Consider the following 27,350-nt stretch of genomic DNA (forward strand, 5'->3'; position numbering starts at 1 on the left):
GAACGCCGGTCAAGTGCAGGCAGGTCCGCCAGCTCCGGTCCCTGCCACCAACGCAGTGCCTTCCACGACGGGTCATGCCATGGCGGCCCCACTCCCGCCACTCAGTGAATTATCTGATCCCGCCACTGCGGCTGCGTGTGGCGCCTCTGGCTGGGTCGCCTAGAACATTACTTTGTTGGAGTCAGAGAGACGGACGCAAAGGTCAAACGCTCGCTCCTTATGTGCTACGGGTGCGATGAGCTATACGAACTATTCGAGACCCTGCCGGATAGAGGAGATAGTAACGACTAGATGGCCGCCATCACGGCGCTCAATCGCCATTTCGACCCCCGTGCGAACCCGGACTATGAGTGGTTTAAATTGCGTCAGGCCCGCCAGGCTGAAGGCGAATCGATCGATGTCGACTACGCGAGACTCCGCAAGTTGGCGACGTCCTGCGAACTGCCGGACAGGACACTGGAAATCAGAGCGCAACTCATCCAAGGCTGCAGGTCAGTTCAGCTAAGACTTAGCCTACGACAGCCCCGCATCAGCCTAGACGAGATCCTAGTGCTGGCCAGGTCGAACGAACTCTCCAATGCCAGGGCGGAGGCGATGCAAGCAGCGCTGGACAGGCCTGCCATGCCAGCGAAACACGTGTCCGTGAAGGAGGAACACGTTGATGTTATCCGCAGATGGCCAGGTCCGCCTGCCCAGAATGGCCCGCAGCAACCGGGAGCCTCGCGATCCTCATGTGGGAATTGCGAAATGGATCACCCGCCGCATGGCCGATGCTTAGCACGTGGCAAAACGTGCTCCAACTGCGGAAAGATGAACCATTTTGCCAAAGTGTGCCGCAGCAGTGGCAGTCGTTGTACCGGCACAAGCGGTAGAGGTGTCAGCCAAGGGGTGCGCCAAATCTCGCTCGAAGACCCTGGACCCCGCGGTGAAACCGCGCAGGCCGCATTTTGCATGGACGAAGATGAGGATGATGATGTATTCTTCGTTTCCTTCGTAGGTCGTGATGGATCAAGGAGACGGCCCCCGCAGATGTGTGAGGTCCACATCGAGGGATCCCCCGTGCAAGCTCTGATTGATACCGGGGCGTCGGTAAATGTGATTGACAACTCGCAGTATGAACAACTGTCTCCCCACCCGCCGCTGTCTCCCTCAAAGGCCAGGATATACACATACGACAGTGACGACCCGCTGCCTCTGCGGGGGTCATCGACGTCACAGTGGCGTGCAACGGCCAAGAAAAACACACGAAGTTCCAAGTGACTGGAGGAAGACGAGGCACACTCCTCAGCTGCCACACCGCGGAGGACCTACAACTGGTGTTCTTCGCCAACCAGATTCACGAGCGACACGGGGACGCCATGTTGAGTGATTTCCCGGCGCTCTTCTGAGGACTCGGCTGTCTGAAAGGAAAGATGTTCAAGCTGCACATCGACCCCACAGTAAAGCCGACAGCACTACGCCACAGGAGAGTGCCCTTCCACCTGCGGCCGCAGGTGGAGGAGGAGCTGAAAAAGCTCGAAGAATTAGGAGTCATCGAGAAAGTATTGGGCCCGACACCCTGGGTATCACCCCTCGTGGTGGCCCCCAAGCCCAAACAACCAGGGGCCATAAGACTCTGTGTGGACATGCGACTCCCCAACAAGGCAATCAAAAGGAAAAGGCACCTTACGCCTACAATGGACGATATAGTAGCTGATCTAAACGGAGCCAGGTGGTTCTCCAAACTGGACTTAAACGCAGGCTACCACCAGCTAGAGCTGCACCCTGACAGTCGAAATATTACAACGTTTTCGACCCATGTCGGACTCCGCAGGTACAAGCGCCTGAGCTTCGGTGTCTCGTCCGCCGCCGAAGTGTTCCAAAATGCGATCAAAGAGACACTCTCCGGACTTCCAGGTGTAATAAACCTAAGCAATGACATTCTAGTCTTCTCCAAAACGCTTGAGGAGCACCATGGGCATCTTCGAGCCACCCTTCAACGACAAGCTGACCATGGGCTCACGCTGCACCGCGAAAAGTGTCCATTCTACAATGAGTCAGTAGAATTCTTTGGATATATATTCTCCCGTGACAGTCTGAGAGTGGACCTGAAGAAGGCCGACGCCATTTGCGCAGCCCCCAAGCCAACGTCTGCCACGGAAGTACGCAGTTTCTTGGGAATGGCCACATACTGTGGCCGTTTCATCGCCAACCTGGCGTCCCTGTTGGAACCCCTACGCGCTCTCACCAAGTCGGGCCACCCATGGACGTGGTCCGCGAAAGAGGACGAAGCATTCCAGGCAGTAAAGGACGCCCTCATAGATGACAAGGTCATGGCCTACTTCCGGCCACACAGGCAGACAGAGGTGGTCGTGGACGCCAGTCCGGTAGGGCTGGGGGCAGTCCTGATGCAGAAGACTGAAGACCAGGAATGGGTACCCACGGCATACGCAAGCCGGGCACTGACAGCGACGGAGATGCGCTATGCGCAGATTGAGAGGGAGGTGCTCGCTATAAAGTGGGCCTGTCAACATTTTCATTTGTACCTGTTCGGACACGAGTTCAAGGTGGTCACGGACCACAAACCTCTGGTGCCGCTATTCGGGGGGTCGGCCAGGCTGGCGCCGCCCCTGATAGAGAGCTGGGCCGTCCAGCTCCAAACATACAGATTTGAGGTCATCTTCTGCCCTGGCGCAGACAACCTGGCGGACGCTGACGCCGGAGGAACAGACATTTCGACAACAGATGTGGCGGGCCCAAAGCGAACTCTGCACGGGCCCCCATGGGGTAGTCCTACGAGGCGCCACTATTGTCATCCCCTCCAGCCTACAACGGGAAGTGGTCCGCCTTGCTCACCAGGGTCACCAGGGAGTGGCCAAGATGAAGGCTCGTCTGCGTGGGAGAGTGTTGTTCCCGGGCATGGACGGAGCGGTCGAGGAGGTAATTCGCAACTGCCACTCATGTGTCATCACCAGACAAGAGCCGGCGCCACATCCCATTATCACGGACTACCTGTGTGATACCCCATGGTCAAAGATAAGCATAGACTTTGGTTCATTCCAGACGGCCGGCAGGTCCTGGTGCTGATTGACTCGTGTTCAAAATTCCCCGTGGGGGAGGTGGTACCCTCCACCGCATTCAACCACATGAAGCCAGAGCTGGATAGAACATTTGCCATGCTGGGTTTTCCTGATAAGATAAGGTCAGACAACGGGCCGCCATTTCGGGGCAACAACTTCAAAGCCTACCTGCACAGGCGAGGAATACACCACCGGAAGATCACGCCACAGTGGCCTCAAGCGAACGGCGAGGTTGAAAGATTTATGCGGACAATGAACCGGGCATTGCATATCGGTGTGGAGCAAGGAGAACTGCCGGAAGAATGTCTGGCGCAATTACTGAGTGCCTACCGGCAAACACCGCATTGTACTACTAAGTGTGCTCCAGCGCACATCATGTTTCGGAGGACACCACGAGACTGCATACCAACAAGCCCAGGATGGACATCTCCCAAGATAAACCAGGAAGCAACCCAAGCTAGAAGGCAAAGCACGAACGACAGAGCGAGCCGGGCGAGAGGAGCGAGCGTCCGGCCCCTAGCGGTGGGAGACCATGTTGTGCTGAAGACCCGACACCGCAACTGGAAATATCAGACCACGTTCGAACTCGAAGTGTGGGAGATCGTGAACATCCACGGTACGATGGTGTCGGCCTCCCATGGCACGAGGGCCGTGACACGGAACATATCATGGTTTAAGCGGGCTCCCACGGAAGGGATCCCGAGACATCAGACGCTGGAGGACACCGAATGCAATGATGATGACCCTATTCTCCCAGAGACCCCGGCGAGTCAGCCAGACCGGGAACCATCACCGTCCAGGCCAGAACCCGAGACAAGTGTCACCCGATTGAGTCCTACACGCAATTCTGCAGAGCCGATGCCAGAAGGAATGGCCGGAGGGCAGCGTAGTCAAAGGTATCATCTTCGACCAAACCCGACCCCCAGCCAAAGACTCAAAGACTATGCGTGGGGTCTCCGCGCCACTGAAAACGAAAGTGGCCCGGGCTAAAGAACTGTGAGTTTGGAGGGATGTACTGACGGAGCCACCCGGCCTGTCCATACACGCACACACGCACGCACAAAGCCTGGGGGCGTGTCAAGCCCTCAGGTATAAATAAACGGGCGCGAGACCGTCTCGTGGTCTTCGGCCCCTAAACTACAGATAGTGTCTGTGTGTCTTTACAGCGCATATAAAGTTAGGCCCCACTTTGTGGCTTAGGTTATCCCTGCCCCTACCAGACACTACAGCTTGTACTGAAGTCAGTGGCGTGTGTTTAGAAAACACACCTTCTCATATTTCTCCTTTTAGCCTGATATAGATCGCGACTTGACGTGTTAACAGAGGAGACTTCCGCTATCTGAAAGTGAAAACGCAACTACAACATATTTACGCGCAGCAATATGTTCCTCCCGTTAGTTGGATTTTCCAGTTCACTTAACGGATTATTCCCTTTCCAAAATGGCCGCCGCGTTTTCGGCGTTAAGCCCCAGTTAAGTTAGTCCTTCAACCATCTTCATTTACCAACCCAATGAGAAACCGAGCGTCTTGGAGTCTTCTCTGCAGTGTTCTGAGGAAATAGAAAACTCCGGAGGGCGGAGCTTAGTGACAGGTGGGCGGTTTCTGTTGCAGCGACAGTTCGACGGTGGGCGTGCTAGTCTGAGGAGACCCGCCCCTCGCGAGTTGCAGTGGAACGGACTGAAGCGGTAGCGTTCGAAGCTGTACCTCCTGGGACGAGCCGAGTGTGTTATGATGCTGGAGACCCTGCGCGAGCGGCTGCTGACGGTGCAGCAGGACCTCAGTTCGGGGTAAAGCGACCGTCGCGCGCCAAGGTTTCATGGAGGGCAGGAGGGGGCACCGCGCTGTCACGGGACAAATGTTTAGTTCCACACTGCTTGCTCATGTGATCCGTGGAAGGCGGGGTGGTGGGGTCTGCCCTCCTTGTCAGCCGTGGGTACCGCTGATCTCAGGGGTCGACCTCTGTAGTTCGGTCCTGGGGTACGAGCGGTGTGGGTTCAGGTGTGGGCTTGTTCTGTGTACAACGATCCACCCACACCCCTTCTCCGTGCGCACATTCCTATGCAGCCAGTAGAGGCGAGCTGTGCGCCAGGCTTGGGTTTAGACTTGTCCACACAGTACCCGTTTCGACTTTGCCCTATAATTACACACCTAAGATATGACGGTGGTGGTGCGTTGCAGAAGTTTCTGAATATCACTAGTGCATTTCGTGAACACGAGCTCACTGGGTGGTCAATATGGAGCATGAAGATGCTGGCCATTCTTAACGTTGAGCATTTTGAAATCCTGGAAATAAGAGTTTGCCTGACAGTTCTGTGTGAGGGTGTTTCACAACTCCATCCTCTTCTCGTTTCCCTCAAACTGAAGTCAGGGCGTCCGAAGTCACTATCACTAGCAGTTTCACCATACCGTTCAACACTTCTTCAGTGTGCCCGATTTGTTCATATAGTGAAACACTTTGTGTCCCCTACTTTAAGTTCCTCACTGCCCCCGTTACAATATACGTTTAAGTGGAAATTTTATTTTCCAATAGTAGTTTCAAACTTTCGTGCGATGGTCCTCGCACAGGAGTTAGCTAGGTCAGCCCTCTGTGCGGAGCTGGGGGGTGAAAAAAGGGCGATACCCCCCTCATTCTAACCCAAGACTGTGGAATTCTGCGCTCATGTGACAAGAGCGTCTGATTGAGAACGACCTGTTACAAATCAAAAGAACGAAACGAGAGCGCTTCTTTAGGGGTTGGCTTGCAGCCAGGGAACCCCGCCCCATAATCCTGTCAGCTGCTGCTGGGACTCAGGAGTCCAGGCAATCAAAACAGAAAGAAAAGACAAACATTAGCATAGCCAATAGGTCTCGCCTTTGGGACCTTATTCGTTTTTAGCCGGCAGCACATTATCTATTACATTAGCCATTTAAGATATTAAAATTTGGGGTAAATAAATGGCGCGAGACCATTCATATGCTGTCCAAAAAAGCTATCAAATAAATGAATATACAAGCACATTAGTAATAATGATTGTTATGTCAGAAATTGATACCTTGATTAACTGCTAGAGCATCGGACCAGGTGTTTGCTATGTGCAGATTCGCTTCTGTGTTCTGTCTACCCCACGCTGCATATAAGGCACAGACATACTCAGTTGGAGCAATAAGCTTTTGCTTGATTTGTCAGGACATCGGAGCTCCCTGGGTGCTGGTCGATGTAAAGTCCTCTCTGTTACCAGCCAGTGATCATTGTAGCAAAAAAAAGCCCTGTCCCCCAAAATCTGGCATGGTATGATGAAGAATGAATGTATTTACCCCAGTTGCTGATCCATCCCTTAATTAGCGCCGAGACGCCCACGGGTATTCGCCGCGCTCTACAAATGTCAATAAATAAATAAATAAATAAATAAGCAAACGACAGCTGCTTCGATGTAACTACAGGTTCAAAACTGCGCTGCTCACAAGCTGTCATCAGTGGCTTACTCAAGGAGGCCTCTTATGGCGACGAAAAATACAAATGAAAAGCGGCAGCAAGTCCTAAACCATGCCAACAGTTATGGCACGCTCTTAAACACCTCATTTTGTAAATTGAGTTTTTGATCAATACTGGTATTGTCTGGCTGCAGCTCTAATACCTACAAAACCCTCATTTATTTATTTATTTGAAAGTTTTATAGAGCGCAAACAAGATCCTTGCAGATATCAGAGCGCTTTACACACAAGTAGGATAAAAACAGATTAAAGCTAAACAAGATATAAAACAAAGTTGAGCAAAAACAAATTGATCAAATGTAAACAAGGTGGGGAGGCAACAGTGTAAAGGAGGTTAACTGTACAGTACTAAAGGAATGAAAGCAAACAAAATATATCGAACAAACATGAGCAAACCCATTAGGCAAATGTAAAACAGGTGAGGTAGCAACGTCGTAAAGGTGGGCCAACGTTCAGAAAATATGTCCAGCATAGATGTGCAAAACAAATTAAGTAGATGAAACATGGTGAAGGTTTCAGCGGAGTATGGAAGGACAACTCTGCAAAGTTTTCTGGAGGAGACATAATGAGAACAAAGGTATATTAGACTAAATTCATGTGAATTTAGCTAAGAGTAGGGATTTTACTTCTTTCTTGAAGGAAGCCGTGGATGGGATAAGTCTGATTTCTGGAGGAAGGGAATTCCATATCCTGGGGGCCATCCCAGAGAAAGAGCGTTTATATGTCTTCATCTTGTGGAATCTTTGGGGTTTCAGAAGAAGGTTCTTTGCGCTTCTTGTATCTCTTGTGCCACCCGAGATTGTCAGTTTCTGCGCGAGATAACTGGGCGAGTTGTGGTATATGGCCTTGTGAGCCATGCATGCTATTTTCAGGTGTATTCTAGCTTCGTATGGTAGCCAGTTTAGGGATCTGAGGTCGGGAGAGATGTGTGACCGTTTTTTTGAGCCTGTGATAAGTCTACATTAACCCTTCGCCGCTAATTCCCCCACGGCACTGGGGGGAGGGGGGCGCGGAGCACCACAGTGCTTGTTACGAGCTGAGCTCTTCATGCTGCACGGTGGCACTGTGCTCATGACGAGCTGAGCTCGTCATGACCACGCCCGTTATTCGGAACGTTCAGCACAGCGGGGGAATTAGCCCCGCGTGTGAACGCCGAGCTCAGCTCATCATCATCAGCACAGCGCAACTGTGCCTCATGACGAGCTGAGCTCGTCATGAGCATGGGAGGGGTTAAAAATAACAAGAGAGTGAGAATGGAAAGGAGAAGGAATATACTGATGATGCACACAGACGGTGTGACAGCAGATGAGAAACTCGTGCATTTGGAGGACGGTCACCACAAGATGTAAGATGCAAGAGGTAATGCTCTGTTGGTTAAACTGCCTGCAATGACACACAGCAGACGAAGGATTTGTTATTCAATTATTCCCATGCTATCCTTTTACATCGCCTTGCTAATGCAGGCATAGCAGGAACCGCACTCGAATGGTTTAAAAACTATCTGGTGCACAGTCGTCAGATCGTCATGCTGGGCAATCTCTGCTCCGAAGAAAAACTTATGAAAACAGGGGTCCCACAGGGTTCAAGCTTGAGCCCCACTTTGTTTAACCTATATATGGTCCCCCTATTAAAATTCATTTCTTCCTTCAATATTAGCACAATTGCCTACGCTGATGACACCCAGTTGGTTTTGACTCTTGATAAGAACCAATCTAATGCGGAACTGACATTGAGAGAATGCCTGTCAGCAACCTTTACGTGGATGACACACAACCACTTAAAATGTAATTCGGCTAAAACAGAGATTGTGCCTTTTGGGCCTAACAACTGTTTTTCTCCGCAAGATTGGTGGCCCGAAAAGGTAGTATCCCCCCCAAAGACTATCAATGTAGCACGTAACCTGGGCTTTAAATTTGACAATACCCTGTCATTTAACTAACAAGCCAAACAAGTAGCAGGGATATGCTTTAGTATCATTAGGGGTCTCAGAAAATTCTTTGACCTTCTCCCTCTGAGTGCCAGACGAACGGTTGCTGTAGCACTAATAACATCTAGGCTGGACTATTGTAACAGTCTGTATGCAGGGCTAAATAAATCAGCCCTGCACAGACTTCAAATGGTCCAGCACACAGCTGCTAGGTTGGTCCTCAGACTGCCTAGAAAGTCCTCGGCCTCTGCAGCATTGGATGCCTTACATTGGCTCCCAGTACATAAGCGCATCCTGTTTAAGGTTCTTACCATCACATACAGAGCCTTCCATCATCAAGGCCCACTGTATTTGCGCAAGTACTTTAGACAATAACATCCGTCACGGGCACTCAGGTCCTCCACAGCAAATTTTCTCCATGTTCCCAGGTTTAGGATGATGACTAGAGGAGGAAAATCCATAGCAGTTATTGGCACCAAGGCATGGAACAAACTACCTCCGTCCCTGCGTCAATCTGCAACAGAGCAAAAATTCAGAAAACTATTAAAGACTTGGATCTATTCCGTCAGACTACGGATGCACAGCGTTACTTTGATCCTCCCCGCAGACAGGTAGTTTTTACCAACGACACTCTGCTGTTAACTGATAACTAGGAGTCGAAGCGCCAAGATGCTCCTTGGAGTGGTAGCGCGCTATGCTAGTGCCAACTCACATTAGATGTGATCTCACATGTTTTTCAAACAGCTGCCGCAGGTCACTGTACAGACATCGGTCCGAGGCTGTAAAGGCCTATTTATCGATCCCTAGTCAAGCACCCCATGCAGAGTTTTTGTATACTTAAAAGCTGTCACCAAAAGTTTGTACCCAGCTTTCCGTGGACACCCCACCACAGGAGGCCGCAGTCCCTGCTGCAAAACGTATTCTGAAACCCCCCCCCCCCCTCTTCCATCCCTTCCTTTCCTCATTCGTAAGCCATAGGCCAGTCCCTCACCAGGACCGTCAACGTCCGATCTCAGCGACATCAATGAAGTACAAAATGTCCTCAAAGCTTTTCTTGCAGTTTTACATAGCCCGGACTCCACCCAAAGCCGGTCTTGGAGTGCTTTTTGTAGGCACTGGCAGGAGCAGGAGAGCCAGGGGTTAAACTGGAAAAAACAATGCATGGGTGAACAGGCTTAGGGTCTCATGTTATTAAAGCCTTCTCTCAAATCACTATGCTGCAAGCACAAGCTTAATAATAATAACTCCACGACGGTCATGTACTGCATCGTCTTGTGCTTCTGGAACAGCCTCGAAGCGCTGCAAGTTAATAGCACTTGGTTTACCAACCTGGTAAGGATGAAAAGCATAGCAGCCCCTACAGCGATTGAAGTTCATGCTGCCCTGCAGTCACAGACAAACCTCTGCATTTAACAGAGCGTTGCTCGGATACTGTAATTAAGTGCCAGTGTGCGAGACAACAAAAATAAGGCACATTTTACACGCAATCAAAAACAAACGGAGAAGAATAAAGGCAGGCATTTTCAGAGGCCGTGGGTTGGTTATCTCATCGTTCTGGTATACAAGTGGTTCGTCCATTGAAAAAAGAAGAACAATAGGAGAGGAGGCATTAACAATCGCGGCCGTGCAAAAGCTAAACGAACAAGCGCGGCCGCTAAACGAAAAACAATCTTTGAAATCTGACCCCAAACAGATGGCACACTGCGTGCCACTGCTCGTAACTGCAAGCCGTAGGCCGTGGGCGGATACATTTCCTGGGAAAGGTAGGACATGCACCTGCCTTTGCCCAATTGCATGCTGTCTTCGTACTCAAAGCCCAATAGGAAAAATGCGAGAAAAAAAACCACACGCACGAGCATGTGAAAAGGCATGAGTGATTCCAAGAGGTCGTTTTCCTAGAACAGCGCATGAGCACTGCCCTAGGCTCGACCTAAAAAAGCACGGAGAGACTTTCGACTGCAGACTCTCTAGTTGCACAGCAAAACACTGTTGGGAGCCTGTAAAGCATGAGGAATCTTGGCTGCCTGCCACTTTATGTAGAGAGATCATGATGTAGTCTGGTGGTATACTCGGGCCACTGGAATTATGTGGCATAGGAGAGCCACATTATGCAATATGGTTGACTACATTTTGAGGCAAGAAAAGGCAAATTGTGCGGCATAATCCGCCACATTTTATTGTATTATTTTATTATTTTTATACTTGTTAACTCCCTCTGGGCATATGTTGCACCTCATTGGTACCAGTGTAACACCTAATGTAGAAATAAGCAACAGAAAGGTGACCAGTCACTCTGCAAAGGGCCTTACACTGCGGCTAAACGTGTTGCTGTGTTTTTAGTAACTTTTGAACCGTTTGAGATAGAACCAATTCTTTGGTTAAAATCTGCAGATTATGCAGCAGTTGATGGATCATGTGGCAAAAGCAGCAAATCCATCCTGCAAGAAATGCTGCGACTGCACAATCGCATAAATCCAGTGGCCCTAGGTATTACTTGATCTTGAGATGGAAATAATCACTAGGCTCCCTTTTAACATGTTTTTAGGTCTTGCATTAGTCAAGATCTGTTGTTTTTAATAACAAAATATATACTAGACATACTGGAAGAGGCTTCTAGCGAGCCCTCTTCATTGATTGGTCTGGTGCAGCGTCATTCACATTTTGCTTTCACCCACCACAGCTTATAGCATGGGGCACAGGGTCAGCCCACATCAGCCATTGGCTAAAATGAATGTGAGTGAAGACATTCTGTTATTCCACAGTCCACAATTTGTTGTCCCCTTCAGTGTCATGGACTACTGGTGCATTGTGTCTGGCCATATTTTGCTGCCCTCAAATTCCGATGCGCGCCATATCTGCAGGCTTGCTTCTCATGAAAGCAGAACACTGTTAAACATGAGCATAATTATGGAACTCAATTATTTAGTCAGTAGTTTGAAAATGTGAAGCAGTACAACAGGCTATGTTTATACATAATGAAATCAGTGCTGGTTATTTCAGTTTGTACTACAACTAGTTCGTCATATAAACACACTACCTGTAAATCATAGCTTACATACTTTTCAGCACACTTGCTCATTCATACAGAATTGGCTTGAAAGTTTTGAAGTGACTGAACAGTTTACCACTGTGAGAAAGTGGTCATGCGTCCACGATGGATTGGGTTGGTGACTAGTAAGTCCTGCTCCTTCATTTCCTGTTACAGATTTCCCCCCATTCTCATAGAAGCATGCAGGCCCTCAAAGACCACCTGCCGCCCTGGGCGAGCATCGCCCCAGTAGCACAGCGCAAGAACGAGCAAGTCCATCTAGTACGTTTATTAGTGGGCACATCCAATCTGGTCACCTGCCATTACAGAAAGGATACTGCCTATGGGCATGCCAAACTGTTTACCCCCCTCCCTGGTCTCTCGGCTTATCAGGTTGAAGTCGAAAAAAATCCTCTGTACCAGATATGGGGCTGAACGGAGGTAGCAGGCTCCTAAGAAAAGGTAGCTCTCCATGACTGATACGAGTATCACAAATTTCCAAAACTTCAAATTCCAGAACTCTCAGTATCTGAACCGGAGATGCCATAATTAAAGGAAAACAATCTGGATATAGGTTTCAACTGGGAGATGCGTTTTCTTGCTTCCTTTTTTGAAATTGTTCTTTTCTTTTTTGGCTGATATATGCTAATTGGGATTTTATCTGCTGAGTTATCGTGTAACCCTGTACTCAGCAATGGGGCTACAAGACCACCCACAGTAAAAACAACAATTTAAAGTTTTCACTGTTGGGACTTATAAATATACATGCCTTACCTTTTAATATACAGCACCCTGCCAGGGGACTTGATAGGCCTGCTGCAGAGGTGACTTGTATAACTTATTAAAAAGGGAGGTCTGGACTTTGTCATGAGTTTAAATGGCAAAGTCGAGTTAGCGGTTTAAAACTGCTATACCGGTCAACAGTGACAGGCTGGGAGACATGTTTAACTGTGTCAAACTCTGTGCTGCAGCCCATGATGTACACATTAACTTACATGCCCTAGGCACCCCGTTACCATCTACTAAAGACTTATAAGTAAGTTAAATTATGCCAATTGGGTATTAGCCAATCAAACTTACACTTTTATGGGTCCGAGCGCTGGCACCAAGTTCTTGTTATAGGCCTCAGTGCACTCTGCGTTAAACAGCCAGCAGCATCAGACGAAAATGTTTGCAGTGATCGTGCAAAAAGAGGCATTTCTTTACACTGATGATATCTATTCAACTATCTGTTGGCTTTTATAACTTCCATCCCTTATTGTTTGTTATTGATGCAGTCAGGAGGATCGTCATGGCCATGATGAAAGTTTCACCTGTTTCAAACTATAGATTGCTGTGAGTTTGTTATCCTGATACAAGGGATAGCCGGCTGTGTCATATTTTGCGTTCATCTAAAGCTGAAGCGATGTAGTAATTCTCTCATCAGGACAAAAACTGAAAAAACATAAAAATAAAAGTTGGACTTTGTGGATGAAGTAGTGGTGTGAGTATTATCAAATGATTCTCATACAGCTGTTGCTCACTACTTCTAGTTGGAATGATTGCAATTATATATGTGTATATATGGCAACCTTTTTGACTGGTGAATTTGTTTGTGTACAATACCAGTTACTGTAAAGGTGCATAGAGAGAAATCTGATCTTAGATTGGATGGAGTAGTAAAAGTAGTTACATTAGAAATAGTGATACACTCCCTTGCTGGGAATAGGTATTATACCGTTTGAAATGTTCTGCAGCATTCATTGCCAGAGCCTCGTAACAAGGTTAAGCTCCTCTGGAGAGTTTTAATGAATGTGAAATGTCATGATGTCAGGGGATTACCTCAGTGAATAATGAAGTGTGCTAATTGTTTAAGTGAAAGTAGTTTACCTCATTGCAATTGATCAGTATTTTACAGCTATAGTGAAGATTGAAGATTGAAACAGAAAATAAAAAATTGAAAGACTGGACTACTTTAAAGCGATAGGGTTTTAGTGAAGAAACACAGTAGTAATATATGCCGTGCTGCCTTGTAAGAGTGGTGCCACAATACTTGTCGGAAGTGTTAAATGAAATTTTAATCAAAACTATGGTACCACAATGATATGTTGAATGCATCTTTAGAAATACCAGTTTTTACATTTGACACATTAATTAATTGATTGCTGCATCACTAATAATGGCTTTGTTGTATGTCAGTAAGTTAGAGATATTTTGCATTGGAATGTAATTGAGAGTGAGTCAGCAGTGGTACCACATAAACCTAACTAAAATGTTGTATTTGGCATTGTTCACTTTATTATTTTTGATGTGATTTGTTTCTCTTGCCAGATTGTTAATGACGTATGTGGGTTTTGTATTATTATATTCCCGTGAACTTTTGTTGTTCCTTTTTTGGTTGACCTTACAAGATAGCACAGCTATCTAGTTGCAAAATATATTTTGTGGGCTTGTTACTCTTATTTGCCTACTTCTTATTCAATGGCTTACCTTGTCCCACCTACGTTTGTCCCTCCCCTGTGACATTGCCTATTCACTTGTGCCCTTCAGTGTTCGCATTTAGGGAGCTGCATTTTAGGTCTCGCCTTGGCGAAAGTGCGCTCTCGCCGTGAGACTATAGCTGTCGGCTCAGCCGACAACGAGGGGAGACAAGAGCTGGCCACGTGCACATTGAGGAGCATTGCAGAGTCTGATTCCGAAGCGCGCCTTGGGATTGGGTCGTGCGCGTCGACGCACGCCTTGGGATTTGGTCGCGCGCGTGAGCTTGTTTCCATGGCACCTGGTTCGCGCCCCTCGCTCCTTGTTTATAATATTAGCGGGCATGCCTTATTTTTTACTTTTCAGTTTTACCCAGAACGCATGCCTCACTTTATGAATAATACAAGCGTACACTTTTAACAATGCGCTCGTGGCTCGCAGCCTGTCACCCCCATCCCGCCCCCGGGCGCCTTGCTTAATGTTTCATTCGCCCGCCTCCTCGTCTGCCTGTCCGGAGGTAGTCATACTTTTCAGGAGACTCACGGCCTTGGCAGCTGCTGCAATGGTGGGCGCGGGAGGAGACACAGGCAGGAGAGGAATAAAACTGCGCAGCCCTCGGCCGGGCATCTCAGAGAGGGAGAGTGCTGCCAGCTCCTACGACACCACTGGCAGAGCACTCCTTGTGCGGGCAGCAGAAGCACCTACTTAACTTGCCCATCTGTCGGGTCAGCAGAGGGTGAGGCTTGCATACACACCTCCTTGTCCAGGCAGCGAGGCTCAGGTTTTTTATTTTATTTTATGCGTTTTTATATAGCGCGGACTTTACCCAAAGGTGTCGGAGCGCTTCACAATAGGTACACAATTCCCCCCACCCCCAGTCTACACAGGTTCAGGGACGGCTTCTGTGATGCACAACTCCCAGTCAGAGGTGTTCGATGGTGCACGCGAAGGCACAGACACCCCAGGAGTTTCTGTTCCACAAAACCGATGCAGGGGTGGGTGTCCGTCATCAATCACAAGGACCACAGCGCAATGTACGGCTTGTTGCGTGGGCCCTTGTCTGTGCACTGCTGCGGTGTGTGCCAGTGCAGTTCTGGTCTCAGCACTGCCCGAGTATTGTTAGTATCGGGCAGGGAGTTGTGCAGCTGGTTTAATGGTAGTGATCGCCACTATGTGAGGGCATTACGTCAGAGTTCTTCCTGCTATGCGCAGAGCCACTTAGCCTGACAGAAGAAACATTCTCTCCCAGCCCCAGCAAGGCCCGCAGGCAGCTTACCATCTACAGGGTGTGGGTTAAAATGTCAGCGCGCTCTCCTGTTGCCCAAGTGTTAAATTCCAGGCTGCGCACCAGGCCAGAAGGCTTTGACTTGTTTTCCTTGCTTTGGTACTTGCTGCCACAGGTTTTTGATGGCTAGTAAGGGTTAAAAACACCAGCAGACAAATAAACTAATTTGAACTGGACGAGTTACTCGGACACGGAATCGGGAAACATGAGAGCCCTGTAAAATCCCAAAATATCCCATTTTCTGAATAACGGCTCTTCTATTTACAAGACAAATGAGTAAATGATCAGTGGTAAGAGTGAGGTATGCCTCTAATCTTCTGATTGCTTTTTGGAAACTGAAGATGTCAATTAATGCTAATTTGCCTCCGTAGCAAAGGAAAATAAAGTGTTTTCAAAAGCAGTACTCAGAACTCACAGTTACCCTTCATTGAAGCATTTACAATTTAGCAGATACGGGGATAACTGAGAAACAACAAAATAAAGTAGTCTGCTCAGGATCACGCAGTTCGCAGACCTCGCAAGTGCTGGTGCCATAGCTGATTCACTAACCACTGGTTCACATCTCTTTCACCGAATGCAAAACCTCACAGTCTTGATAGGCTCTGTTTACACCCATTATAGCCTTGCCGCAGCATCAAAGGCACAGAGGTGCTGGTGATACAGTTGGGGCTCACCGGGGTCCCCGCTTTGGGGTGCCCGTCTGCCATCACGAGAGAGAGTTCTCCAACATGTTGCCTGCCTTAGAAACCCTGCAGGAGTCCAGCTGGAGAAGTTGTAGGATGAGAGAGGTTTTCCTGTGGTTGAGGACAGGCACAGGGAGGTGGGTCTCATGAGATGGACTTCCCCACCTCCTGATGGTAAATATACTCCAAGAACGAGCAGCAGTAGGGGGAGGGCACGGGGGAAGCCATCATTTGATCAAAGGAACGAAGAGGAGCAAGCCCTTAGCAGCCCTCAGCAGCGGCACTTTACTAAAAGCAAACTTTTCAGCGCTGACATTAACTAATGTGTGTGGATTAAAACCAAATGCTTTGTGCTGCTGCCCCCAGTTATTCCTGCTCCGCGTGCTGGATTTCACTGACGGGGACCTTGTGTTGCGTAAAGCCCGATATACCTATCGCATCACCACAGCATCACTCAGCACCACCACAGCATCACTCAGGGGCACCACAACATCACTATGCGCTACTACAACATCACTGAACGCCACAACATCACTCGTCTCCACCACAACATCAATCAGCGCCACCACAGCATCAATCTGTGCAACCATTCAACAACAACTGGTTCAAATATGTTCTCTCAATGTTTCAAGCTTTATTACAAATGTCACAAAAATATGTTAATATTTCACTTCTGTTCTTGGATTTTCGTCACAATAAAATACACTGAACATAACCTACATAAAAGTTATTTACAAAAGTTTAAGCTATTGCCATTGTAAATTACAATAACTTTTATTTAAGTATTAATTATTAAAAATAAATTAAAAGCCATTGTTATTTGTTATGTTATGTTATGTTATGGAGCTTTTATATAGCGTGCAGCTACTCACAGGGAGTGTCCCGACGCTTTCCACCCTCAACTCATAATGAAATAACACAACACAGCTAAAAACAAGCAACAAAAACGGAACAGAAACGGCAATGAGCAATAAAAACACACTAAGAGTTAAAAAGCCAGGTCTTCAGGCCCCTCCTGAACTGGAGTAAATTAACAGTACTCCGCAGAGAGAATGGAAGCTGATTCCAAAGCTGGGGAGCTCTGCAGCCAAAAGACCGCCCTCCCGCACGAGCCTTCCTCACCCGTGGAACCACTGCTCTGCAAAGAGCTTCCGAACGGAGGGAACGAGCCGGACGATAAAAAGTCAGTCTCCTCTGCAGGTATCCCGCTCCTGAACCATGCAGAGCCTTGTGCATCAGGGTCAGGGATTTGAACTGGATCCTCTTCCTGATGGGGAGCCAATGGAGCGACTGGAGCAACCCAGACGCTCGAGCTCGTCTCCCTAGACCAAAAATCGCCCGGGCAGCAGAGTTCTGCACCACCTGCAGGCGCTGGACCAGATAATCGGGAAGGCCAAGAAAAAGAGCATTGGCATAATCTAGCCTCGAACCGACTAGAGCCTGCACTGTAATCCTCCTGTGCTCCTCAGATAACAAAGGCAGAAATTTGCGGAGCATTTTCAATAGTCCGTAGCAGGTGCCGGCCAGGCCAAGGATGTGAGTACGGAGCGACAGCTGATTGTCGAGCTTGACGCCCAGGTTTTTGGCCACCACTGAGGACTGTACAGGAGGACTCATGTCGGACGGCCACCAAAGCTGCCACTCCGGATCGGCGACGCAACCAAAAAAAAGAATCTCAGACTTTCCCGAGTTGGCCCTCAGACCGTTCCGCTGGAACCAGTCGAAGACCAGCGCAAGGCAGTCCCGGATTCTCTCTCCCACAAACTCATGGTCTTTCCCGCATGTGAAGAGGAGTTGCGTGTCGTCGGCATAGGAGTTATTTGTAATATCAATACATGTAAGTCACATAAATACAACACATATTGCATTACAAATGCTATAGGTGTCACATTTGCGAAAGTTAAAACATATTGGTCATTGTAAATGACAAAAGTATTAATTTCGCTATTTTTAAAACCAACACATAAATAAAAAATGTGTCATTTACAATACCAATAGCTCAAACATTCCTAATGCGAGACCTATTGCATTGCAAATGCTTGTTTCTTATGTCTTAAGCACTGCACAAGAGTGCATTTGTTTTCCAGCTGTCTTCCTGCTATGCATCTGTTCCCTCCCCTCAACATTCCGTATTGCCCTGTCTAATCCATGTGCTTCTCGCTCACACCCTCTGTGATTTCCCTCGTGTGCTTCTCCCCCTGTATTGCTTTTTCGCCCGTAGTTTCTTCCCTCACTGCCAACTCCATGTTTCTTTCACACCCGTGGCTTTTCCCTGCCCCCACCCTCGCCTTTGTGTTGCTTCCGTCTCTCACCTAAAACAATGTTTTGCATGTTTCTTTGTCTTTTTTACTGTTCAACTCCGATCGGTACATAAAAAATTTAAAAAAAGTGGCCTCTTCATTTTGTAGACTTATGCACACGTCTACAAAGTGATATGGGCGGCTGAGGCAAAGGCTTTTTTTTAAAATTCGTATTCTATACTCAGCCGTGCAGCATTGGGGATGCTGTACAGCATTGCTAAAAAAAACACTGGCAACTCCAATAGGTCCCAAAGCTGAGACCTGTTAGCTTTTCCAGTGCCTATTCATTCCGCTACTACTTCTTTGAATCATTCACTATGTCAGTCTGTCATATTTAATTTGTCTGATGATCAGATTTATCTTGAATTCAATTTCTGCTGCCCCTTTTTTATATTATCAGTTTAAACATTGTGTTAATGAATAACCTCGCCAGCTGAATCGGTGCGGTGAGCACCCCCGATCCGCGCTGTTCTCCGGATAGACTAAGCCTCTGCCTGATAAGTGTGCCTTGCCTCATCTCCCCTCGGAGTGGGTCTTTGAGGGGGCCTGTCGAGCTTCCTGCTCCCACCGCGGGTCGCTGATGGACCTGGTTTGGGGAGTTTCGTGACCCTCCCCGACTCCCCTGCCTCGGAGTTTCTGCCGGGTCTCTTCTGGAGGAGTCATCACCGCTACACACGCACGGCCCTCTGCGTGTTCCTTTCCCCAGGACTACTGCACTATTGCCACTAGCGGTCCTCCGCTATACCCACCACAAAATGGCGATGCCCCAGATTGCCCCTGAAGGGCGTTAAATGGACATGTTTCCTGGCGGCTCTCGGGGGTTGAACTGTTTCCCGACTTCGGGATCTGGCCTTCCACTTCCCGCTCCGCACCTCAACGCAGCCTGCCACCTATTCTGCGGAGTGACGAGGAGTTGAGACAAATCACTGCCGATGATCAGAGCTCTACAAGATGGCGGTGTCCCCAGACTGGCCTAACCTCTGTGCACCTGGACCTCTGAGGACCCCGCACTGTTTGCTACCGCATGTTTTTCTAAACTGCCGGCTGCCCAATCTGCGGAGGTTCGCAGAGCGGGCCAATATGATGCTCAGCTGCTGCCATCTATCAGCGCTCAGTAAGTTTAGATTAAAATTAATATGGCAGTGACCAGAACTCCTCAGCCGTTGAGTAGTGCTCATCAAAATGGCAGTGACCAGATCTCCTCAGTCATGCCTTCAACCTCCGTGCGCCTGGCCGTTTTGGGGGCCACCACTGTGTTGCGGCTGCACAATCTTGAGATCTAACTAATCGCACTGTGCCTCAATGCAGCCTCTAGTCCATCTCTGAACTCTGACCTCCGCTTGTGCCCTGCCGACGATCCTTCCCTCTGAGAGCACTTTCAATTGAGGCTATAGCAGGGCTTTCACTCACCGTTATCTGGCCTCAATGCATCCCTCAACCCATCTCTGGACCTCTGACCTTCTGCTGTGCCCTCCTGTCTACCCTTCCCACTGAGGACACCTCCAATTGTTCCTGAGGTAAGACTTATACCCACCCTTATCAGGACTATGTAAATGTAAATGTACAGGAATTTATATAGCGCAAATCACCGAGCGGTTTCTAAGCGCTTGCTTAGGGAACCCGTCCTGGTATTCCCCTGTGAGATAGCCCCGGCAGGGTATCCGCAGGGTGAAAGCCAGGCATCCCGCCGCGAGGGGCTGTTGTGGAGATTAAGCAAGCTATTGCCCAGAGTCGAAGAGTGTGAACCCGTGAATCGAGTAGGCACCGGAGCGGGAATTGTCGAGTCCATGGACGTTATTAGGACTCAAGACCCCGCCGAGCCGGGAATTGAACCCTGGTCCCGGGCTGACCTCTGCTTCCAGGTCTGCCTCCTCTAACCAGTGAGCCACACTTCTCTATGTAGAGCTCGCTGGCTGCACCAACCCCTGCTGAAGAGTTGTCCCTCTAATGAAACCCTACTACTGTTAAGGCCCTTTGTCGACTGGCCATAGCCTTAGCCATAGCTCTTCTGGGCTCTCTATGTGGGCTCTGTGGAACTATGACAATGCCCCCTGGGTGGATACCAAAACTGTTTGTACCTGCAGTGGAGCCCGAGCAACCTTGGCCGATGCCCGGTGGAGCTGTCCTATGCAGCTATAGAGGAGTCTGGCCCCTTGGCCATCACCTACCCAGCCGGTCATCTGACATTGTTTTCTTCGTCTCCCCGTCCGTGTCTCCTTCCCTCCCCCTCCTTCTTCCTTTGTGTTTCTTTGATTCAAACTGATGTAACTATGTAACTGATAACTTGCTGATTCAAATGATATAAGTATGTATCCTGTAACTCGCTGATCCTCATGTAAAGCGCTCTGATACCTCCGGGTCTAGCCTGCGCTATATAAAACTTTGCAAATAAATAAATAAATAAAAAATTAATGTTATTTACTTAATGCCTGATATTACTTTTTTTTCTGTGCAGCTCTTCATCTGTTACCATGTTTTTTTTCCCCATCTAAATACTATGCCCATCACTCTTGATCTGAATTAATGTTACTGTTTGGTCTGTATTGGTACTGAATTTCGAATTTATAAACACATTTTCTTGTATTTTGAATAAAGTGTAGGAGCTGTGTAGTTCTTCTTACATTATGTCCATATATGACATTCTCCAAAATGATGTCCCCAGCATCAGTTAGTCAGATCCATGTTTTACTGCTTTTAATTTCATGGGCGGTATTGGATAACATGTACACCACAAAATGTCATGTTAGTTCTGTTATTCAGCCATTGCTAACAACCATTCTTGACATTGCTTATAGCAAGCTATGACAATTTAATTATGATCCATGACTAATCACCATCCTGCTAGTGGATTTCAAAACGGAATATGAGAGCAGAACCTGAACAGTGGGTACGAATGAGAAGTCCTCATGGTAGCATAGAACCTCATTGCATGTGTGGTGAATAGTGGAAATTATTTTGGTAATGATCCTTACCATGGCCCATTGGCTCTCCTACCTCATACGTCCAAAGTGAAAAAAACCATAGGAGAAAAGGAGCGTGGTGGCGAGGGGGGGTCAAAAGTTAGATCGGGTGGGGGTGGCATCCCCTTCTCCATCCCAAACTTTAAGTCTGGTACTGAATTTCTCCTTATTGGTCTAAAACTCTTTTGGTTTGGGGGTAAGATACTGTGTGCGTTGCTGGAAGTGTGCCATTATGTCTGTTGACAGGTTTTAGTTGTACTGTTTATTTGTAGCTAATAGGAACCCCAAAGGCAACCTTTGAGTTCTGCCGTGTAACAAGACAAATAGATTAGGGCATAGAATATAACAAATGTGTACACAATCCACAAGCATCAACAGTAAAATATGCACAGTTCAACCTCTTAAAAAAGAATATAGCAGAGCCTTTACGCAGACTTAAGGCACAGAAGTCTTTTCTTGCGCTGCCGTTCAAAGGGCACATTCTTACATGCTTGTTGGTGAGAACATGAATCATAACATTTTATTTATTTAGTTTTCTTGGAGAGGTCACATCTCAATAAAAACATTCACCTCTAGACAATTTATAATGGGCATTCTACTTATTGGAGAAGGCTACAAATCATGGTAGAATAACCAGGCCTTATATTTCTTATGAATTATTACAAAGTTGTTCTGAGCCTGAAATGACATGAGGGAACACATTTTGGCCCATTTTCCATTTTGTGGGTTATTCTTTCTTCAGCTCCTGACTGGAGCCTGCAATGATGCAACAGCATCTCCGGCAGTCTGCAGTGGTGAGTTGGGGGCTGTTGAGTGCAGGTACAACCAGTGGATCATAGCCTCAGTCTCTCGTACAGGCAGCCGCCCGGATCCTCTGCCAACATTGGCACTGGAAGCCCCATCTGGCATACAGGGTTGCCACAGTAGGAGGTTACATGGGCGCAGGCTCTTCCAGGAAACACGCTAGTGCAGACGGTCACAAATGTTGGCACTCCTTGAAGTGATAACTTTACCAGTGGCCCCCTTTGGCATATGGGGTCATTGCAGCATGATGCTACAGGCGTAGCAAGACCCTCATGGCACTCAACATATGGCTCAGTCTACGGGAGCCCTCACCTGGCAGATTGGGGGGTGGGGGGGACGCCGAAAACAATCCAACACACACAGGCGACGGCCCGATCGTTGCACAGCTAAATCCACCCCCACCCCACAGGAAGGCCTCAAGTAGGGTTCCCCACTAGACCTTGTTCTCTCTAATGCTCTCCTCTTCCTCACAGGGTACACTGGTCTTGGCAAGCAGGCAGGCGCTGGTGCTCCAGGCTCCAGGGAAGGTGGTCTTGCTTTCCCTCTGTGATGTGCGCTCATCTAGCAGACCTTGGACCCCAGTACTGGTCACCAGTAGAACTGAGGGTCCAACCTATCCTGGATTTTTCTAATCTCTAAGTGTTCTGCTAAAGGCACGTCATGGGCCAGTGACAACATGAAATTCCTGTGTACTAATGAAACTTCTAGTTCCTGGGTCAGGATTTACCGGTTCACTATAAAGTAGACCATCCTCCCAGCCAACATAGTGTTTTTCAACCACTTCTTTGGTGACCTGATCCTGGGGGCCTTCCAAATTCTCACAAGCACTCCTCCGGGGCCTTGCAGTAGTCTTCTGGGTAGACTCTCCAGCAGATAATAAACCCTGCAGCTTTGGAAGTGAAAGATGGATAGTTGAGCAAATGGTCCGCTTCGAGAGCCTCATCCTTCTCTCCCTCTGGAGCAGAAGTGATGTCCTCCACAATCACTACCTTCCCGAAGTCTGCCCTTTCCTGCAAACTACCCTATCCTGCATGCTGCAAATCAGAGATAATCCCAGCCTCACTGAGACTGTAGTGCAGGCTGTGTTCTGGACAACACAACTGATGTTGTCCAAGCCATGAAGGCTTCTGATCCTGGTACCAAGCCTGGGTAAATCCAAATATTGCCCAAGAGACATCCAGCTCCTTGCCTTTCACTTACTCCAACTTCAACAATGGCTTCCATTCCATTAAGGTCAATATCAACCCTGGCAAGCGGATACTCCATGTCCTCTCCACTGGCTGCTAATCCTGTATCCTTGTTCCAGGGACTATCTCCCCAGGTTTAAGGTACACCCTCTCAACCTTAGTGCGGAAGGCTTAGTATCCCTCAGGAAAGATGCTTCCCTCCAATTAATACTAACTTCCTGCACACGTCCCATTGTATTACAATTGATGTGCTTCAGAGCACCTGGGTCCCTCTCTCAAATGTCCATAGCTACTAGGGTGGCATCAACCGGTCCCTCTCGAGTATCTTCACCCACAAGTAACATGCTTGCTATCACAGGTATTGCTGTGTCAAGTTCCTTCTCATGATAGTCTCTCTTGTAATATCCCTCCATAAGGCATTTAGAACAAGTCGCCATCTTGAAGAAGAGCTTTCTTGCCTTCCCTTCTCATGATACTCTTTCCTTGATACATCATTACCATTCCCGTGTTTCCTGGGCTCTCCTCGAGTCTCGTGAGAATTACCCTGGCCCTTCTCTTCTGGTTTGGAACCAATCAATGGAGAGTTCTTCTCCCCCTGTGGCTTAAAACCATGCTGTTCCAGCTCCCTGTGAACCCTAATAGCCAACCACTTATCAGATAACACTGCAGGTTTTGTTGGATCCTCCTCTGTCAGATCAGATAGGTATTTTCTAAGTGGGGTAGAGCACTGCTCCTTGAGTTGCTCTGTCACCTTCAGCAGGTTAAGGGTCTGAAAATCCTTGGCCTCTATCCCTCTTACCCACTCATGCAGTACACCATAAATCCAATTCTCAAACGAAACACCATCCACTCTCTTGCAGTCGCGGAATCTTTGGAGGTATTGAGATGGCTTCAACCCAAACCTCCCAAGAAGAGCTTCCTTTATTCGCTCATAGAACACCTGCTGTGCAACAGGAATCCTACAATGCTGGCTGTCTCTACCAATAGCACGCGACCCATTAAGGGAGCTGCCTTATATACCTCTTTTAAGGCCGGCCCTTTACAAGCGACCTCATAGCTGGCAAACCATTCCAAAATATCCTGACTTTCCACATACACATGCACATTTCATTTGGAACCCAGGCCGCAACCTGGCCTGAACTGGAAGTACATATAATGTAGAGAAAAGGGACCCCTGCACCTTAGTAGGAGTTTCACTAGGCAGGGAAATGCCTACGGGCACTTAAATCCTTTCATACATTTGCAGATACTTTTCAAATTCTTGTAGCGGCTTTCCTGAAAAAGGTGTTCTCTACCGAAATGATCTAAGATAGTCAATTGTTAAGCCCCACATTTTCTTCCTCAAAGGAAAACCATTGTATGCAATGCCCAGAAGCACCATCTGCCTGGTGCTTTATAAAGAATTCCCTTGCTGTGTACTTTGCCTTTAGAGTGTTGATGTAAACAGTGTGATTGAAGACAGGAATTAAGTGCGAATTTGCAATTGTGTGATAATACGGTCTTATATAGCTTTCTGTTGATATTTGAATTAACAACATTGTTTTGTGCCTGCTCCCTGTTGTTGTCCCTTTATGCCACATTTGTATTCCTAAATCATGTTAAACACAAATTAATGACATTGATTTGGGGTAACTGGAACGCTTACCGAGGTAACGTTTGTAAACCCCCACGTACTTCCCACCATGACAATCCACCATCACTGTGAACGATGCATTCCCTGATGTACGACAACTGTGTACGTGTTGTAAATGTGATATTTAATGTTCTCCTGGTTTACTTCCTCATTAAGGCGGACTGTTTATCGATTCAAGGTCTTTGATAAAAAGAACTTTAAAAAAAAAAAACACCAAGTAATGAGAGTTGCCCAAGGTCAGTTTTCGCTCACTGAACTAGAAGTATAGTCACTTATCCCAAATGGAGTCATCATTGCTGTTGCCCTAACTATCACTCTCTCTCAAGGACGATCCTTTCCCTTTCCAGTTCTCTTTTCTTTTCCTTTTGTTTCTCCTCACTCTACTTTTTCCTCCCTTTCTCTCTGGTTCTCCTCTCTCAATTTCTGTTCCCGGGCCCATTCCTCATGTCTCTCCCTCCTCCTTTCCTCTTGTTCCCAGTGAGTTAGTCTTACCTGCCCCCTCTCAAACGCTCTGGCTTTCTCTTTTTCCTCAACCTTAGCTTTCTGAAGTGCCATCTACAAGCTCAGGGTCTCTGCTAGACTCAACTCTCCCAAGTGGTTTGCTCATGGAATTGTAGACAGTGGTTCCCTAGAAATTCCAGGTGGTTAAGGTACCTGAGATATTCTAGAAACTAAAGTTGGTGAGTGTCTTCTTTGAGACTCTGGAAAATGCATTAGGGGACACACTTGGCGAGTGTTTGGGAAACATCTGTGCTAAGGGAATCATAGTGCATCAGCCCATAGCGCTCTCTTCCTAGGTTCCTACCATAGTTCCCTCCCCAGAGTCCGGTACAGCCTCCCTTCTTTCACTCAGTATCTCAAACTGGTCCGTAATGACATGAGCAATGACTTCTCTGTCACTACTCCTGGTAATCCTCCACCCTCTGTCCCAAATAAATCAGTCATCTGATCTATGGATATTCTGCTGAGGTCAGTTTCCAAACCTGTGTTCTCCATTGTCTATTTGTTTCACTTTTGTTCGTAGAAGAAATAAATAGGACTTTATGCAGTACTGCTGCAAATTGGAAATGGGCAATGCCACCTCTGTATCTTTGGCTCCTAAATGTTAGGCACCCCAACGCTTGCCACCAATTGTCTTAACTCCTTTCGGACGGCCACTGAGCACTCAGTGGCCACTGAGCCCTATCATGGAGGTTGAGGCCTTTTACTCCTGATGTTACAGGACCCGAACTACTATGGATGTGCCTCATCTGGGCCAAGTAGCCCTTCTGCACTTGACTCTGTGGTAGCTGTGGTTGAACAATCAAGGCACTGTCAGGGGCAGGGTGTGTAGATACATTTCAGTGAACACGACTCATAGCTCAAAGTAGAAACGGTACTAAAAATATATCAACGTCCAACTAAATACTTGCATACAGAAGGAAAAGTAGTATTTTATTTCTTACTCTGTACATGCAAAGAAATACGACATTCGGAAGCAACAACACTATCCCTCTTGAGGTCGGGGCTCTAGTAGTTGTCAGGCACAACCCTGTCCCACCCTCATTAGTGCAACTTGTTAGGCGATTTTATAGAGCTCACAGCTACCCAACACAGGATTCCCGGCGCTGACAGGAAGAGTTAAAATGGAACACAGAGTTATCTGTAAAGATGTGTTTTTAGTTGCTTCCAAAAACTTAGCCTATTGTTATTTGATCTGAGCTTAGCAAGGAGAGAGTTCCATAATTTGACGTTAAGGTAGTTAAATGAGCAGCCTCCTCCTCTTGCTCTCTCAATTCTGGGGACAGCAGAAAGGGAGAGGTTGTTTGATCTCAGTGCTCTGGGAGCTGTGTATGGGGTAATATGATGCTGAACAATGTGTGGCTGGGTGATTATTTTAACCTATGAGCAAATGCTTGGGGCCTTGTATTGCATTTGTTTATTGATGGGTAGTCCGTGAAGTTGTGCAAGAGCATGGCGTGCTGAGTTTATTTTGGGCAAACCCAGAAGGGCATGTGTCGCTGTGTTTAGGGTGACCTGCACTTTTTCTTTATGATATAAGCCGGGCTGCACAAAATAAGGGAGTTGCCATAATCAAGGGATGAGAGGATGAAGCCTTGGAACACCGTCCTCCTACACTCCATGGTGGAGCATTTACGCTCCGTGCTTGATGCGGGGCAAACGACGGCGCTGGTGCTATTAGACCTGAGCGCCGCCTTTGACACCGTGTCCCACCCTATCCTTCTGCTTCGTCTGGAGGAAGCTGGTGTCACTGGCCTTGCTCTCCAGTGGTTCCGTTCTTTTCTTGCCAACCGCTCCTTTTGCGTGGCCGTCCCGCCTTATCAGTCCAAACTCCATCCTCTGGATCTGGGGGCCCCCCAGGGATCCTCGCTGAGTCCCACGTTATTCAATCTTTACGTGAGACCGCAGGCTGAGGTGGTCAGGCATTGGGGTATGACCATGGTGTCATATGCCGATGACACCCAGTTAGCGGTCACGATCAGCGGGGATGCGGATGTGGATGCCCCCAGATTCCAGAAAGGACTTCGGGCGGTCGCCAGCTGGATGACTTCCAAC

The 27,350-nt window shown here is 47.9% G+C and overlaps 1 protein-coding gene across 1 annotated transcript in view; it reads left to right on the top strand.

Annotated features, from left to right (window-relative positions):
• The first annotated feature begins 4,600 nt into the window (after positions 1-4,600).
• The window catches only part of DTNBP1 (dystrobrevin binding protein 1), a 491,566-nt gene continuing 468,816 nt past the window's right edge, over positions 4,601-27,350 (top strand). Inside the window, exon 1 of the mRNA XM_086965159.1 lies at positions 4,601-4,846. Coding sequence (XP_086821285.1) covers positions 4,788-4,846 — 59 coding nt within the window. The 5' untranslated portion in view covers positions 4,601-4,787. The remainder of the gene's footprint in view (positions 4,847-27,350) is intronic.

This window comes from Lissotriton vulgaris, chromosome 4_1 (genome assembly GCF_964263255.1).
Source record: "Lissotriton vulgaris chromosome 4_1, aLisVul1.2, whole genome shotgun sequence".
NCBI classification, from domain to species: Eukaryota; Metazoa; Chordata; class Amphibia; order Caudata; family Salamandridae; genus Lissotriton; species Lissotriton vulgaris.